This window comes from Rattus norvegicus, chromosome 9 (genome assembly GCF_036323735.1).
Source record: "Rattus norvegicus strain BN/NHsdMcwi chromosome 9, GRCr8, whole genome shotgun sequence".
NCBI classification, from domain to species: domain Eukaryota; kingdom Metazoa; phylum Chordata; class Mammalia; order Rodentia; family Muridae; genus Rattus; species Rattus norvegicus.
The window spans coordinates 47,936,619-47,955,584 of NC_086027.1; the positions used below are offsets into that span (position 1 = coordinate 47,936,619).

Consider the following 18,966-nt stretch of genomic DNA (forward strand, 5'->3'; position numbering starts at 1 on the left):
TGTTTGCTTCCTGGGTGTGTGGCTCGTAGCTTCAACATCATCCACACCACGTTTGGGCTAGGGCCCTGTCCTTTTAACTGCCTTGCAACAGTCATGCCAGGTCTGGGAGCTTGATGGCTACGCTTCTGCTCTCAACAAAAGAACTACATATACCTCTGTTCCTCACGGATGAGGGAGGAGTGCTACAGCGGAAGCTAGCACAGTAGAGGAGAGACCACTCTGGTCATGGAATCTCAAATAACAAGTAATCAGGGGAAGACAAAGCCCGGGACTTCAAATCCTATCCCACAACCACGCGCTGGTGATGCCCCATCTCCCGAGGTGTTACTGAGGTTTCTGCCCTGACTTTGTGGTGTCTGTTTCCTGGAGGTTCCCTGCCTTGTATGCAGGGCTGCAGCTCTCTCCCCTGATTAGTCTTCTGCCCGATTCACATACAAGGTCTCCATGCACACCCTCACTTCATCTCCTCTTTCACAGTACACACCGCCACGCGCCCCAGAGGCGATTAGCAAGAGGCTGAGCGGCCATTAGCAGGATGAAAATGCTGCGCGCTCTTGCTGGTTGCAAAGGGGAATCTGCATTGTTCTTTTCTAACACCTGGTTTCTGTCCGAGTCTTCCTTGAAGATCTGCATTGGTCAGATCCACCAGGGAAGAGCCACAAGGGGGAAAAAAGGTTTAGCACAGTATCTAGGTCAGGGGAGGGGGACTATCCAATATAAGAAGAGTTAACCTGCTCCATCCAAGAACTCATAGGATGTGACCAGGGTCTTTCTACAGGGACTCTGGCCACTCCGGGCCAGGGAACCCTGTGTGCTGTCAGTGTGGCAACAGCAAAGGCAGCTTCCAACCCTGAGAAGCAATGGCATGAATGAGCCCATGCCCAATGCCAGGAAAGCCTCTGAGAGAAAAACCGACTGAAAAATTAGTGCAGCATAGGCCAGCCCAGAGGCAATTCACAGTGATGTGCATGTTGGTGGGCTCTCCTGTGTGGGCTCGACAACCTAGTCCGGCCATGCTGCAGTGATCCGTACATGGAAGTGTTGTTCCACAACCGTATTCATAAAGAACAGTTCTTAGGGGTCTTGGTGGGGCACGGGTTTTCTAAGCACTGCTGGAAGGAGATCTTACATACACCAGAACACGAATGCTTCTGCTTCCTTTACTCCCATGAAAGGTGGTCTGGAAGAGAAGTGAGGGCCAAGGCTGTTTGCTTTGAGGCAGTGTAAGTGTGTCTGAGGGGTGGACTGAGGAGTGTGGCTATTGGAGCTGACCTCTCATGAGAGGCTTGTAATATAGGGCTCCATGCTGTCTGACAGGTGGTCCAGACCAGCCACGTCAGGGATGCAGAGTCTTGCTGCTACCTAACACTGCAATGTTTGTCTACCTACAAACTATTCCCCCACCCTAACCCCCATAACGTGTCTATGCAAACTTGGGGGGGGGGGAAATGCTCAAAGAACCTGACTCTTATTCCAATGAGTACATGTCCCTTGCCGGCAGACAGGGACACAGAGTAGTGTGGTTAATGCATAACTCAGTGTCTGCCTTCTCTCTATACAGACAAGGAAGTGGACACCTTGCATGCTCCCTAAGAACTTAAACTTCAGAGGTCCTCCCCTCTTTGGCCAGGGACCTCTGAGATTCTGAGAAAGGAACAAGAGCCTCCATCCATCTCCTGAAATTCCGGTGGCCTGTTGCTCTCAAGCAAAACCCTAGGAAACCCAGGAGCCCCAGGATGCGAGTTTCAATGTAAAACCAGGACTTGTCACTTGTGATTTTAACCAGCGACGTCATAAAGAGGAACCTGGACAGAAGGCACTTGATGGACCCCATCTGGTCACCCCCACCCCCAGCTCCTGCACCGTCCTGGGATCCAGTACTGTCTTTCATCTTTTTTATGCTCCTTCCTTCTCCCCTTTTCCTTTCTGGCAATGGGGATTGAACCCAGGGCTTGGTGCACACAGGCAAATACTCTGGTCGTGATTCCGACTCCAGCTACGCTCTTTCTTATCATTCAGTATTCTGAACTCTCTCAAAAAAACTGCAGTACAAGGTGGACATGAATAAAGTCCAATTACCTCCTGGATCTTATTCTCTTAATTCCTGGATTTTTCTGTTTCAAATAACATTCCCCATGGGAATGTTAGCTCTGGGCAGACATTCCCAGGCCAACATGGAGCACTGTGACCGCTGGTCCACAAATGCTTGTTGAGTGATACTGAATGCATACACGAATGACGAGGGTGGGATCATGACTTAGATTCTGGGAAGAGCCAGGTTAAAGTGAATCGGTTAGCGCTGCTGAGGCCTTTGCTCTTATGTGTATGGACAGAGGCAGACACAGAGACGCACAGAAAGCTGGGCAGGCAGGAGAGCACTTGGTGGAGAGGTGAGACAACACTGGGGAGGAGGCTAATTTTAGGATGAATGATGTTTTGCCCTGAAGCAGAGAGGTGCTGAGGAGGGAAGAAGGCTGTGTGGACAGAAAAAACAAAACTGGGCAGGGGCGTGGGGAACCCTCTGTGAACCTGGAACCGGGACGTAACTATTTCCACGTGTGGCGCCAGGATGACGTCGATATGACGTCGGGATTACGCCGTGCTCTACACAGTGCTCCCTTTTCACCACGGGCGGGTCTGCATATTTAGTAATTTGGCCCCTTGGATGTCACAGAGGGGTGTGAACAAAGCCTTTCACTCCACGATCAACAGTGATGTCAACTGTTTATAGTCTCAGGAGGAAACTTTTTACTCACTGCTTAGAAACCGAAGTCCGGGGCTGGGGATTTAGCTCAGTGGTAGAGCGCTTACCTAGGAAGCGCAAGGCCCTGGGTTCGGTCCCCAGCTCCGAAAAAAAGAACCAAAAAAGAAAAAAAAAAAAAAAAAGAAACCGGAGCCCACCCTTTTGGCTCCACAGGTCTAAGGACTGGGGTCTCCGCCCTCACCTAAGAATCTCTGGGCTCTGAATTACCGTTTATATCCCCTTTCCACTGAAAGTAGAAACGGCAATGTTTTTATTGTTACCTTATAATGTTTTTATATGAGGCACCTAAATCTTCCCTTTAGATACCGGTCACAGCTGTAAAAGGTTTCATTATTATTTGTAGGTGGATGCTAATTTCCCCCTTTATATTTTCACAAAGAAAACACAATAAAGGGGGTTTTATTAATATTTATAGCCCCATTCTTCTGATCCGTGACAAACTGCAGAAGGGTAATATTCTAAGCATGCCCAATGCATAAAACTCGTTGGCCTGTGATTTACGGGTGGTTCACACTTCCCAAGTGACAAACTTCTCTTGCCTGGTATGCCCCGAGAGGGAGAGACCCCAGCCGTAGGTTATTTCCTGTCAGTGATGTTTATAGCATATGTGGAGATTTCTGGAGGCCAAACAGCGATTTTTTTTTTTTTTGACAGTAAAAGTTGATGCTTTGTATATGAAAGGAAGCAGTGTCATCAGGAGACAGGGAGGAGAGGACACAGTGGGGAATAGAGCGGGGACCCTAAACCGAACAGCTTGTTCCAGGCTGGAACAGAGGGAGGGTGGGGGTAAGCAGTCAGGATGAAAAGCCAGGGCTGGGGACTCCATGGCCTGGAGCCAGCAGCTGCTGCCTACCTCGGGGCTGGAGCAGTGCGGAGGCTTGCTGCCCTCACTCTCGCTCTCGCTGGAGCTGCTCTCCGTCTCGGAGTCGGAGCCGGAAGTGCTTTCTGAGTCGCTGGAGGAGCTGCTGCCGCCGCTGCTGCTGCTGCTGCCCTTGCTGGATGGCGCGGAACCTCTACAGTTGGTCTGCTGGACCACGGAGCTGCCAGTCCACCAGGTCCCCCAAGAAGGAAAGGGAAAGAGAGCCAAGTAAGCAAACAGGAAACATCAGCGGGCTGCTATCCTGGCAAAGGAAAGGAAGGGGAGGCACAGACTGCACACATCTGTCAAACGGGACCTGGACCCAGGACAACCATCAGGGCCCAGAGCAGCCAAAACCAGACAAAATAAGACCCGGAAATAAACTGAGAGCGAACAGTGCCCACTCGCCGCCCGGCAATAGTCTGATGTGTGGCTACTTAGAGGGAGGTGCTGTGGTGTCCTTGGCTTATTTCAATGTCGCTGCTGCTCTGAGAATGGATTTTCAAATGCATCTCGGACTCCGAAAACCCACATGGGTTCAAGAAAATTCGAAGACCTCAGGATATTTTGCAATCCGTCAAAAGTAACTCTGTTTTTGCTTTAGAAGAAAATGTCTAATGGTGGGGAAACTGTAGGAAAGGCTCAGGGTTCTGCTGTGAGCCTTTATGGCTGCTGGAAGCTTCCACCGACCCGGGGACTGTCAAAAGTTAGACATCTTGCTTCACTCTTTTTTTCCCAGTGTAGAGTCCAGTGCTGAAGTCATTATGGGCACTGGCATGGTGTGTGAGCAGCTGCTCTGGAGTCTTTCGTGAAAGAACTGATGACCATTCACAACAGTTAAAATAAGTCACTCCTCTACGGATAGAAACTGCATCGGCTGACACCTGATAATTACACATGTGCTAGACTCTGCCACGTCAACCCTATATTTTCAACAGTAAAATCTGATCATACTTTCTTCAAGATTTATGTATTTATTATATATAAGCACACTGTAACTGTCCTTAGACGCACCAGAAGAGGGCATCCGATCCCATTACAGATGGTTGTGAGCCACCATGTGGTTGCTGGGATCTGAACTCAGGACCTCTGGAAGAGCAGTCAGTGCTCTTAACCACTGAGCCATCTCTCTAGCCTCCCCCATACTTTCAAATAGTAATTCACCAGCCACAAAAATTCAGACATCACGCATCCATCAGAGAATGCATAAGGCAAAAAGAAAATGTTAGTGCTCACAGGTTATTAAACCCTTTCCAGGCGGAGGTGTCCCTCTTAGGTTAAATTCTAAACTCAGAAAAGTGCTGGTCGCTTTTGAAGAGTTGAGTCAGCAAAGAGTTGCTGGCCACTTCCCAACTGTGACCACCGCTTCGGCAGGACTGACCTCCACTGTAGGTGCTGCCTTTGTGCTCCTTATGGTGTCAAGTGCCAGGGAGACTGGACATGGTATAGGACCCCTTTCAACCATTCCTCAAATCTCAGAAATTTGTCTAAGGGTAATCTCATAAATTCCTCTTTGTGGAGGCTGGGAGGAGGAACAAACTGGAGTCTCTGCTTCTCTTATAGAAGCCATAGGAAAGAAGCCATCTTGGGGACTCTGGCACTAAAAAGCACCTTTCTGGATAGCAGCAGAGCTAGGGGAGATTGGAGTCCAAGCATAAACAACCCCATTGGTTTTTCACTCCTTCCTGCCAACGCCATGCATGGTCCATCCACGGATACTATCTGCCCGAATCCTTCAACATCAGCCAACTGCAGGCTCACACATTGTGTCAGCTGCAGAGATTTTTGTCTTTATTCTGTCATTGGTGTCTGGTATCAAGGAAAGATTTTAGATTTTGAGATGGAGAGGAGAAGGGATAGTTCATGCTCAAAGGACTAAAATATATTTTTTTCCTAAGGATGAAAATCTACCTCTTAGTTGGCTGAATGGAAGTGTGTGTGTGTGTGTGTGTGTGTGTGTATTCAGCTAACATGAACATCTGGGATTCACACTAATAGTTTTTTTTTTTTTTTTGGTTGGCCCCCTAGAACACTGGGGCAGACAGACAGACAGACAGACAGACAGACAGACAGACACACACACACACACACACACACACACACACACACACACACACACACACACACATACACACACAGAGCATGTGGCACCATGCTACCAGCCAGGCATAAGTACTGGTAATGTTGAATGAGCTCAAATCCCAGGAATCTCAGAGATTTGAGAACAGTAAGAGTGGAGTTAGCCATTCCCTAACTCTCTGTACCTGGTCTGGAACTTGTAACCATGACACCCCACTGAGAGGATCACCACGGGCACTCAGTCACAAGGTGTAGCACCTGGAATTCTTCTCCATGCTAATGTGGCATCAAGATAGCATTCCCTTCCTGGGTATTCCTTCCCCCCAAAAGGTATATAATCCCTGAGTCATCCCAAATAAATTGTATGTGTTTACATCCTCTATGAAATAAAGGAATATGAACAAGCAAGGATTGCCTCAAAGAACTGCTTTGTTAAGCATTGACGAGGGGAAGGCCTTCCACTAAAGAGATGCTACCAAGGAAGGAAGGCTTTCTCTCCTCCAGCCCCTCCAGTACACCTGGCCCTCGCTCCCAATCAGACTGGATTCCACTCATCCTGGGCTCCATCTCCCCCTCTCTGCCTGGCATGATGGCACCTTGAGGGAAAAGGTAGACCTTGGAACCTCAGTTCCTATTCCTTCTCCCAGTGGTAAGCATCAGCTAGGTGCCTAGAGTGAAGATCGGGATCCATTATGGACTCTCCATTTCAGACTTTGCCCTGCCTCCTCTGGTGCTTCCACTCCTGCCACAGCAGAGAGACAGGATGCGGTATATCACACACACACACACACACACACACACACACACACACAAATACACACAGAGATACACATATACTCGGATACACACAATTCAGACATACACATACACACATAGACACACCCATACACTCAGACATATGCAGACACACACACAGAGACACACACACACATACACACAGACATATACACACAAAGACACATAGACACAGACACACACACAATCACACACAGACATATACACACTGAGACACATAGACACAGACACACATATAGAGACACATACATGCAGGCACACACAGACACACACACACAGACACATACCACAGACACAGACATGCACATAGACACACATAGACACACATAGACACACAGAGACACACAGAGACACACACATACACAGACACACAGACACAGACACAGACACAGACACACACACACACACACACACACACACAAATCAAAACCAACAAAACCACAAGCTACACATGATCCAGAAGCATTTTCCTCATTAAGGAGATGGTGGAAACAGGGAGCAAGGGAAGGCAAACTCTTTACCATGTTCTAGAGCAGTGGCTTTCAACCCCTGGATCATGACTACTTTGGGGAGGGAGCCAAGCCACCCTCTCACAGGGGTCCCCTAAGATCACCCGAAAACACTGATATTTACACTGCAGTCTACAACAGTAGCACAATTACAGTTATGAAGTAGCAATGAAGTAATTTTGAGGTTGGAGATCACCAGGACCTGAGGAACTGTACTAAAGGCCCACAGCATTAAGGTTGAGAACTGCTACTGTGCGTCTGAAGACAAGGAAATAAAGATGATTTTGAGTGGCTCTATAAAACCGTGGTCAATGCCCTCAGTAAGTGCACATAAGTGTTTGGATTCATACGTAGACCTTGCAAGTGCAGCCAAGGCCTCAGCGTGGGTGGAACTCCTTGTGGCCTGTACCACAGGGTGAGGCACTGTCTTTTGAAAAGAGGAGCTTTCATGTCTAGGGGTGTGCCCGTTACACAGCCACAGGCTGCCTTCCTCTGTCACTACCCCCTCTTCAAGAACGAGACACAACAGCCCAGGACAGTGCAAACACAATGGTCTGAGGTAGGTTGGTAGAAAAGCCTTGCACAGCTATGTTTCTCTACCCTGAATAAACAAATGTATTTTAAAAGGAAATTTTACTGGCATAACTACTAAAAAAAAAAAAAAAAAACCTGGGAGAACCAAGGGCACAGATTTTTCTTCACACTTGGCTTGTAAGAGCTGAGAGATTCACAATACGTCTGGGATCAGGAGTGAAGGCACAGACAGTCCATTTATGACGGGTGTTTGACTCCGAAGTTTGGGTTTAATGGTGGGGTGTGACAGCACCATGTACTCAGTAGAAAATGCATGCGAAATGTTCAGTTTGAATCTTCCCCTGGGCTTGTGACTTGTCCTCTGGAGATGCTGGGTGTCGGTAGCGAAGTTATCACAAGGGTACACAGCCGAGGCTCTATGGTTGGTAGTGTTCATAGAATTAATACATTAACAATCAACACTGCCTTCAGCTATAGAGGAATGTATCTGGATGTAGTCCCAGAGGAAGCAGAAGAACGTTTGGTATTCATGTTCATCTGATCTGAGGAGAGAAAACACCTATGTCTAGGGAGTGCTTAGAAGGACTCCTCTGGATATCAGGCTGAGAGATCTAACCATTGAATCCTGTTCTCCAGCAGGGAAGGTTCTGCTGAGTGGCCTTTGCATGCATCCCTGGGGAACCATTGGTCACCCTGGCCAGCAGCCAGTGACTTCTCTTGCCCATAGCATGCAGCTATGCCGGGGCCAGGCTGGCATTGGGTTGGGGGGTTATAGACAAAGGGATGGTCACTCCTACAGATGAACACTCAAAGAAGAATTGGCTCAGAATATCGAGGAAGGTTTTAGAGTCACAGAATTCAGGAGGAAAAAGTCAGAAAGACCTTCTTGAAAGGCAATCATAGGCTTACACTTAGAATCCCCAAAGGAAAAGGCCAGCACACACCTGGGTGCTATGCTTACTAGGGATGCTTTGAAAAGTAGACTAGAAGGTCTAAACTTGCCAAGTTTGGCTCTCCAAGCATCCATCTACAAGCCGGGAAGGTGCCATGGTTTACCTGTAATCTTAGCACCTGGGAGGCAGGGCTGGCATCCTCTAGCAAGCTAACTAGATCAATCAGCTAAACTAGCAATCTCTAGGTTCAGTGGTCAGTGAGACCCATTTATTTTCAGTAAAGTAAGATAAAGATCTATCAAGGAAGCTACTCAATGTCAGCCTTGACCTCCACAAGCAAGCACACACACACACACACACACACACACACACACACACACACAAACATATACCCTATGTGTGTAAACACACATACATGTGAAAAAAAAGGTTGACACAGGAGAAGTTTTTCTGAATTGATTACACAGATGGTTGGCACGACAATACAACTTTGTGTGCTTCTTATGTTATCTACTAAGGTCTGGACCATATCCTATTGGAAGAGCATGGAGACACTGACTCTGAAGACATAAAATGTATCTGAAATTATGGAATCATCTTTGTATCTGCTGGATGGGTGTTATACACCCGGAACCCCAACACTCAAGAGGTAGAGGCAGGAGGATCACAAGTTTTAGGCTGGCTTGGGTCAAAACAAAAACCCAAACACCAGCCTCCCCCAAACAGAACCAAACCAAACAAAGCCCCTCCAAATTAAAAGCAAAGTCTTTGGGTCACCAAGCTTAGCACAGCTTGGCACAGTTGAGTATCCACAGGCAATTACAGAATGAATAAATAAATGGAGAGCCCCCATCAGTGATTTAATTGATGTTGACAAACCAGATCTCATTTTCATGAAGTTACGGTCTCCTGGCTCTAGCAACACAAACGTGAAAGGGATCCAGCACCTCATGCTCTCTTCCAATTCTCAAGACTTTTTCCTTTCAGAGAATGTGTTCTAAAATGAATTATAAATTCCATTACTATAACGTAAACAGGCTCCCCAGGAGAGTTTGTTTCTGCTTTCTGTTGATTTCATGAACTGGTCTGCTGGTGTTGTGAATGTCCGGACTCAAATATTTCAAACACACCTTTGAGAGATGCCCGGCATTCTGGGGGATGTGTTTGCCAAATCCCTGCCTTAGTCCACATTGACACATCCCCTCCTCTAGAATCTGGCCCAGGCCGAGTCTACATAGATGCTGAATGCAAAAGACACCTCCCAGACCTCACAGTTAAGACTCAAGGTCTCAAGCCTCCCTGAATAAATGCCCCCAAGCTGTCACAGCTTCCTAGGGACAAATGACAAGGGAGGGGATCCTGAGGTACAAGCTATAGACCCAGAGGCTAGTGACTTTCTCAAGGACTCTGTAAGAACTTGACAAACATGTCCTTTGCAAGCCACCACTAGGGCCTGGGTGATGGTAGTCCCTCAGGGTTAACATCTCCACTGAGAGCAGCTGATCTAAAGTTTCCTCATATTGGAAGTGAGCTGAGCAAGCAGGCTGAAGCACTTCACTGTGGACAGGATACCCTTCCCAGATCTAAACTGATAGCACTGCAGGTTTATACCAAATCTTGTTTATTTTCATTCCCCAGGGAGCAACTTCTGTATTTTGCATGACTTTTGATGATCCCCACTCTTGTGTCACTAGCAAGCCTCCAGCTCCATTTTGATGTGTCTGTCCCTGTACCATGACCAGTGTTCATCTTTCACCATCTTGTTGGGCTGTGCCCCATGCAAGCTGTTGGCTTTGCACATGCTATATCCTGTGTCAGAAGTCCTTTCTCCCTTTCTTCTGGTTCTCCCTTTTACTCTTCTCTGAGGACCGAGACACAGTGATACAAGCTCTTGTCGAGCTTTCTCCAATGCCCTGGATGTAACCAATACTTTCTCCTCTGGGTTTCTCTAGCACATTGTTCATTGAGCTCCTGACTCTGTTGAGGATGGAATCATTGGATGATCTGGATCATAAGAAGATCTACCATAAACAGATCCCAAATAAATGTAGCTATGATAGCAGCTCAAGAGATGTACATACCCCTCCCCCACAGTTTGTCTGTTTTTGATACTTTGGGGATGCCTAGGATTCCACTAGGTTTCTATTTACCTACAGGTTGAAAATGGAAAGGCCAACATAGAAGACAAACTGCATAGAAGAGTACAGGCAGGTTGTCTATTGTCCAGTGGCATAATCCTGGACCCTGGGCTCGCCAATGGGGAAGTTGTAAGGCTGGAGGACCTTGAAGAGCTTAATGTGCCCCTGTCCCCACAATCTCTCTGATATATAATTGTGAGACGCCAGTGGTATAAGATGTTTAGACCTTCCAGAGGAAACCCCCTGTCCCAATGGTTGTATCAATTCTCCTGATTTGAAAATACTAATATGAAGTTTTAACAACAGGGTTCATTGCATTGTAGCATTAAAAAAACACCTGTAGGCCAGGGCACAGGACTGAAAATCATAGTTGATAACCGGTAAGTACTTTGAAAGTGTGAGTGGCTCCAGTTAGAGCCGTCAGACTGAGAGATATTCAGCTATAATTTCACAGGGATTCAGATAAGCAGGCAAGCACAACAAATTATTGTTCATGGCCTGCCTTTAAAAAAATTAATATTATTTTCTTATTTGTGTGTGTGATGTATCAGTACCATGTGTCTATTGGTGCACACAGGGCCAGAAGGCCTTGAATTCTCTAAAGAAGGAATTACATGCAGCTGTGTTCTGGTGCTGAGAACCAAGCTCTTAGCTCTTCCTTTTAATCATTGGGACATCTCTCTGACTTCCACATATTATATATATGACTTCCATAATATATGTGTATGTGTGTGTGTGTGTATATATATATATATATATATATATATATATATATATATATATATATTGCATTTTGAGATAATTAGTATGTCACTGGAAAATAGTAGTGATCTTCCATGTGTCCTTGGCCCAGTTTTCCCCAGTGGTTATATCTTAGGTAATAAGATGGATCAACATAGCAAACCAGAAAATGGCAATGGCACAGTGTGGGTGTAGCTCTGGGTTGTCCTAAACCAGAAAATGGCAATGGCACAGTGTGGGTGCAGCTCTGGGTTGTTTCACATGCTTGGATTCCTGCCAACACATGGAGGAGCCATCACTAAGCTCTATCTAAGAACCATGGCTTCTTCTCTGCCTCTGCTAGAGCTGTGCCAATTCCTGGCAATCATTGATTTGTTCTCACCTCTAAAACTATGTTGTTTTGTAAAGTACACTTTATATAGTCTAAGTCCTTTTAAAGATCAGATTTATTCCAGTCACCTTACCTATGGGTGTATCACTTTAAAAATACAATCACCACATGTTCTGAGACCCATCCAAGTTACTGAGCATATATACTGAGTAGTATTCCATGGTCATTTAACCATCTACCCATGGAGGGACATTTTGATTGTTTCTAGTGTTATTAAAAATAAAGTTGCTATCAGTGGTTTTGTATAGGGTTTTGTGCAGAAGTAAATATCCATTTCTCTGTGACTAATGTTAAGGAATATGATGACTAAGTTGTATGATAATTGTCATACATTCAAACTTCTTAAACACTTAAAAATTCTTTTTATTTTGTTTAAGTGTTTTGCCTGCATGTATGTATTATGCACATGTTTGGTGGCCTCAGAGGCCAGAAGAGGGTATGGGATCCCCTGGAATTGGAATTACAGATGCTTGCAAGCTATGGGTGCTTGAAATCAAACCTGGGTCCTCTGAAAGACCTCTGAAAGTGCTCCTAATGACTGAGTCATGTCTCCAGATCTTGAATACTTTTAGATTTTCTTTCTCTTTCTTCTGTTATTTGGTGCTAACCTCTCTTGGGAATTGAGGTGTTTATTACCTTGTCATGTTGTGCTCAGTCCCTGGGAATCAGTTTGCTTTTAAGTTCACATTACTCAGCACTAATATTGCTACCTCTTTTTTTTTATTTAATTTTAGTTTTTAAAAAATTAAATAACCTGATACTTGTACATATTTATGAACTGCATGATGATGTTTCAATACATATGTCTACTATGTAATACTCAAATCAGGGGAATGGTATTTCTAATGTTGCTTCAACTATCAGATGCAACTTATAAAATCTACAAGATGAAATGTGGAATTAAAATGACTATAATTCATTATATAGATGCATGAAATATAATCATGTAATCATGCTTCTATGTAAATATGTTGTTTTCTGTGTATATCAAGGTCCCTTTTTCCCTCATTGAGCCGAATGTGCTGGTTTTCCTTATGAAGTATCTGCCATTCCAGAAGTATTTCTCTGCATACAGAATGGCTGATGGACAGTTTTCTTCCTCTAGCACTTAAGTGAGGCCTCCAGGTTTCGGAGTCCAGTGTCCCTGAAATGACTCTGTTTCCCTGACATGCTTGGAATTGTCTCTTACTGTTTAAAAACTACCTTTTTAAAAGGCAGGGTCTCATGTAGCCCTGGCAGGCCTCAGACTTATTGTACAGCTAAGGAGGATGGTTTTGATCTCCAGGTCCTTCTGCCTCTGACTTCTGAGTGCTGGGAAAACAGGCATATGACACCACTGCAGGATTATGTGGTGCTGGGCTGTGAGCCAAGGCCTCACACATGCTAGGGAAACATTCTAACCACTATGATGCACATCTAGGCTCAGGTCTTCTGCTGTTGGAAGTTTGATTGTGCTGTCTTTTTTTGTTTGTTTGTTTTTTTGTTTTTTGGAGCTGGGGACCAAACCCAGGGCCTTGCGCTTGCTAGGCAAGTGCTCTACCACTGAGCTAAATCCCCAACCCATGCTGTGCTGTCTTACTGTTGCTGTATACACACCACTAGCCATGTGCTGTTGGAAGTTGGATTGTGCTGTGCTGTCTGACTGTTGCTATATACACAACTCTGGGCATGTACTAAGGAGTTTCCAGAAGGGTCAAGGAGAGAAAATGCATGCGGAATGTGGGCCCTGGGTTGAATAAAGGGGGTTGGGGGAGTATTCATCTGTTTCCTATGGACATACTATGATCAGTTGCCTCATCTTCCTGCTTCTGTAACTGCAGTTAATCTCTCTACTGTACCTCCCCTGCTACCAATGGATGATTGTTCCCTCAAACTACAGGCTAGGATGAACCTTCCTTTCTTAATCTTAAGCTCATTTTGTCATGTGTTTTGTCTAGCAATGTGAACAGCAACCAACTCATGTGCCTCTACCTGGGTTTCCTTGGCTTCAGCCTACCTGGGGTTCATTTGGCTGCTGGAACCTATAGGCTTATTTGTTCTGTAAAAATTGAAAACTTTCAAATAATTCATCTTCATTTTGAATACCTTCTGAACCAGTTTTTCAGCCTCACACACTTTCTCCACTCTTTTTGGGACCCTTATGTATACATATGTCCAGGTTTTATGATGCTGTTACAAACTTCCTGAGTTGAAGGCTATGCTCAACTATCTTTTAGTGGTAGTGGAACTGCCTGGGATGGTCATGTCACCTCTCGGCACACCACACCCCTCTTGCGGGTGATCAGCACCATTTTCATTTTTTTTTACTTTCTAAATGTATGCTTAGTAACAGCTTTTAGATCAAATCTTAGACCAGGTACTTATGTGGATTACTTTTTTTCACTATGGGATGCTGCTGTACTGAGGTTTTAAAAAAGGACAAGATGGGGATGAAGGTTAGCAAGGGGGAATGTGGACCCTGGAAGGAATGGGAGCTCCTGTGGGAGAACACAGAAGAGGTGTTGTGCAGCCGCCAGCAGCATGGCTCCCATACAGTGGGTGGAAGCTGGGTATGGCTTGGGTGGAGGCAAAAGCCATAAAGTAGACTTATATAGCATTGACCAGGCCCCAAAGGGCTCCAGAACCTTCTACTGGCCTTAGAGGAGGATAGAAGTTGACAGCAAAGAAATTCAGTAATACAGTCCATAAATGTGGACATGAATTATGCTATTGGAGCAGCTGGGATTTTTTTTTGACATAAGCCACCAAGTCCAGAGATGTGGCTCAGGCCACCGAGCCACGTGCAGAGTCCTGCTGAGAATTCGAGGCTGTGTCCATATGCCAGGGTGAGAAGAGCTTGGGGGCTAAGGCCGGACCACTAGTTTTCAGATACTAGAGAGCAGAGATGTCACCTCTGGGTCCCTGGTCATCCTTGGGTTTGTTTCCTTTAAGTGTTCTTGCTGGTGAGTCTGGCACCAGGGCTTGGGAATCTGCCTCAACAGTGACAAAACATTTTTGAGTTTCAGAGTGTCGATCAGAGCCTTGGGTTCATGGAGCCTCCATTTGACAAATAGTACTTGTTAGGAAACACATGCTCTTGTGTTCTGGGATAGCCTTGTGTTGTTACTGTGTTGCAGGCTTTTCTCCTTAGAATGCGGTGAGGGATATTGTCATCCTGATGGACCAAGACACAAGAGCTATGGTTTGGGGCTCTGGGTTATATTGTATACTCTTACTTTCATTTGGGCAAATGCCTGTATGTAGTCCAGCACATCAGGAATAAAGGGGAAAATACAAGAAGGTGCGAACATTCCTTGGCTCTCTCCCCAAACATTCCTGGGCTCGTTGATGGTCTTTACGGATAACATAACGTTTTAAATGTACCATTCCTACCTAGGGTTCTAAGTGCCTGCCGTGTTTGAATATCCATTTCTTTCTGTAGATTTGGGTGAATTTCAACAGTAATTTTGCTGACTCACTTCCAAATGCCCCAGACTTATTTCAGTAATCTCTGCTTCCTGTCACTCATTCAGGGAGTACCATGGCTTGGCTTACTCCTTGTAGTTTAGCATCCTCTTTTCCCTCAACCTTTATAAATATTCTATGACTGTATTTGCGAATTCACAAACCTTTGCCACTCATTCATTTTGGGAGGGAGTTTTTTTTAAATTGTTATTATTTTATTTTAACTCTATCCTTGATTGTGCCGCAGAGGCAGCATCAGGTCCAATATCTCATCCTGAAGTCTCCCATGACCCTCTATGAGGCAAACTGACTAGGGCACATTGATAATGTCTTAAACATTAAAAGAAATCCACGTGGATGGTAGCTATGCTTCTTTTGGAACACGTGACCAATGTTTGGAACACGTAAACATTCTAAAACACATTTTGGAATGTGTAAAATACTATTTATTCAGTAAGTAAGGTCTGTCTGAGAAGCCTCCATTTAACTGTTTCTGTGACTATGTTGAGCCCCATGGCCCCTGCGGTGGGCCCTCGGGAGGGGGGGTCCCTGTACTCACTACCGGGAAGAAAACATGACAGACATACGTTGAACTGTGATTCAAGATGGGGGAAGGCCCTAGAGGAAGTTGGGCTAGCCCCTGCACACCTCATCTCTGAGTGTCCTGGGCTGGCTAAAGTCATGGCACCTCCTGACTTACTGAACAAGGTCAGCACTGTATTCCCCTCCTGTCCTAGGAGCTATTTGAGAGATGGGGCCAAGAAGCAGCAGCTGTCTGTGGTGACATAAATTTGCACTCCTTGCCTTAGGTGATGTTAAAAAACTCGTTTTTGTCTACAGTGACGCTTCAAGGGAGAACTCAGTATTCTGGCTGTGGTGACGGGTACTATGATGTAGCCTGGGACCTGTGTGGTGTCAGAGAGCTGGGACCTGCTAGTACAACTCGTCCCCTGGCAGAGAAGGCTAAGGATGTGGGTGATCCCAGGTGAGCGGGTGAGAGGCCATGCTGGCAGGGGTGAGAGGAGGCCATGCTGAAGGCCTGGGCTGGGTCACACACCAGCTGTCCAGAGCAGGTGGTGTCACATGGACAGACAACCTTAAAGTGCTTCGTCCGACCTACTCTTAAGGACAACATGGCTGTTCGTCTTTATCTGCCCATTCGTCCTCAATCTTGCAACTGTTAGAAGAGCAGCCCCGGAATGTCTCTGCTCATTCCTCAGTCACCAGCAGACAACAAGGTGCTGAGAGACTGTGGGCTGTGGTAACTTACTGCTCTCCCGAGCTTCTCTCCAACTGTCCTCTGGGTTGTACCCTGGGTTTGTTTGTAGAAGAAAAGTCATGCTGAAGGACAAATTCAAGGGCCATGAGTCCCATCAGCCCCATGCCCAGTAAAATGGTCCATGAAGAAAGGGGCTGTCCTTTGAGGTGCAGCTCTGGTGCCTTCCGGCAGGTGCAACATTTACAGCATGTCCCATTAGATACCCTGCCACTCCCGACTTATTTATAGGGTTCTGAAGTTAATTTCTGTATGTTTTTAGCTCCCAAGACAGTGCAGCCCCAGACAGCTGCCCCGTGGGGACACTAGAATCCAGGTGATGGTAAAAATTTACCCAAGCTCTTTGACTGCCTTTCACAAAGCAGCCTCACTGAGATCCGTTTACTCCTTCTACCTGCTTGTTAGCTTTCTCTTCTAACTTATTTCCTTCGAACAGGGAGTGTGCTTCGCTATTCATACAGTTATTTTAAAGCATTCCAAGCCCCTCTCTTGACTCTCAATAAGCCTATGACTTAGGGCAGGGTGGAGGATCAAGGGTCTGCTCCAGGTCAAATACATTTCACTGTTCGTAACAGACAGGGGCTAGAACCTGGGCCTTGGCTTCTAGTAGCACAGTCAACTGTTGGAGGAGTGGATTGGTCCCTGAAAACGAGAATAAATCAGTGGCTTTTCTGGTCCCTGATCTTTGAAAAGGCCCTAGATGACACTTCTCACAGACACACCTGAGTTACAGGAACGTCCTCACCGGGGGGTGAGGTTGGGAGGACAAACCCAGCTTGGTTTATGACAGCTGACAAGAGCAGGACTTGAGCCTGATTCAGTTACAAGTCTGGGTCTCAGATTCTGTGAGTGGATTCCCCTCACAGCCCCCTCAGCTCCCAGGCCTTAAGTCTCGTGCCCCTGAGTGAGATGCAAATTAAAAGTTGGGGATATTTAGATAATTCTGCTGTCTAGGAGGCATCGGCACATAGGCTTTAGAACCAGGCCTGGATGGACTCTTGCCTGCTTTGCTTAATGGCTGTGTGACTTTGGGGAAGTTAATTATTATCTCTGAGCCAGATTCTTCATGAGTATGAAAGGGATAATATTTGAGCAAGCCCCAGATGATTGCCAGGTAACCCAAATGAGAGAACGCCGGGTGTACTTAGCACGGGCCTAGCATATAGTTAATGTTATTCCTCATTTTTAAACATAGCTACTCTTATCTTGATAGCCTAAGAAAGACCTAGTAGCCCCTTCGACAGCTTACATGGTCTTTTTTTTTTTTTTATTAAAATTGTTTTCATTTTGATTGTTTTGGTGTTAGGGATTGGATCCGGGGCTTCTAGAGGTAATGAAAATGTCTTCTATCAATAAGCTACAACCCCAGCCTGAGTTGAGCTGGTTCTTACCCCTACTGTCCATCTGGTAATTCCATGGCATTCCACCATGTCTGCTCAGGAAGGGACTGGCAAGAATGACTGGCATGGTGTGAATGTCGCAGGCAACACCTGGCCTATGAGCCTATGACAGTGCCTCTCAGGGCCTCCTCTTCTAATCCCAGAATGCCCCAGTGCAAAGCCTGACAGCTCCAATCAAGGGCAAAGGAGGACCCTGGGCAATGGAAGAGCCCGGATCTCCCTCTGAAATGAAGTTTGGCAGCTGAAAACCCTCCTCCTCACTTGAGCTCTGAAAATAAACCAATTCCATGTCTCTGCTGTATTTTAAAGGAAGCCAGCATCTGAGTGTCATCCGCCTGTGGCGTTTAATTTGCATCTCACTCAGGGGCACGAGATTTAAGGCCTGGGAGCTGAGGGGGCTATGAGGGGAATCCACTCACAGAATCTGAGACCCAGACTTGTAACTGAATCAGCTCAAGCCCTGCTCTTGTCAGCTGTCATAAACCGAGCTGGGTTTGTTTCTGTGAGGACGCTCCTCTTACTCAGGTGTGTCTGTGGGAAGTGCCATCTAGGGCCTTTTCAAAGATGAGGTCACTCTGATGACAGACTGTATCTGGAAACATGGGTCAGGGACCACAACCAAATAAGAAAAGCACAGTGGAGACAGACATGTTTCAAAACCAGAGGCCCCACGGGAGGTGGGGGTTGTTTCTAGGACTTTTCAATGCCAAGGTCCAGTGGCTCACCCAGGAAGCAGAAGCTTCTCTACGTTTCTCGAGGTTGCCCCAGGCTTGTGGTTAGTGGGCACACATAGTGGGCAGTGCACAGGAAGGAAGCTCTGGTCTGGCTTCTTATTAAGCCCATCACCTCTTCTGAATCACGTGCTTGAATTCTCTCCCATGCCCACAACAAAACTAGTTCCACACAAGGTTAGCTTAGACTGGGAACAGACAGAGCCAGCCCTTCAAGTTCTCCTGCAAAGAACTAGTCCTGGGGTAAGGTGAGTGATAAGAGAGGTTCTTGGCAGGGAGGCCAGCCATGAGCATCTTCCTCTCACAGGATGCTCCTCCATTAACGAGAACTGGGTGAACAAGACAATATAAATTCTCACCCATCTGCTCAGAACAGCCTTAGTTCCTACGGTCCCTCAGCATGGGTTCCACC

General features: G+C 46.2%; 1 protein-coding gene across 6 annotated transcripts in view; it reads right to left on the bottom strand.

Annotated features, from left to right (window-relative positions):
* The window catches only part of Aff3 (ALF transcription elongation factor 3), a 457,478-nt gene that overhangs the window by 41,716 nt on the left and 396,796 nt on the right, over positions 1 to 18,966 (bottom strand). For all 6 annotated transcript variants that reach the window (NM_001413892.1, XM_039083846.2, XM_039083844.2 and 3 more), the window contains one exon: positions 3,618 to 3,804. In NM_001413892.1, the coding sequence (NP_001400821.1) occupies positions 3,618 to 3,804 (187 nt within the window). The remainder of the gene's footprint in view (positions 1 to 3,617; positions 3,805 to 18,966) is intronic.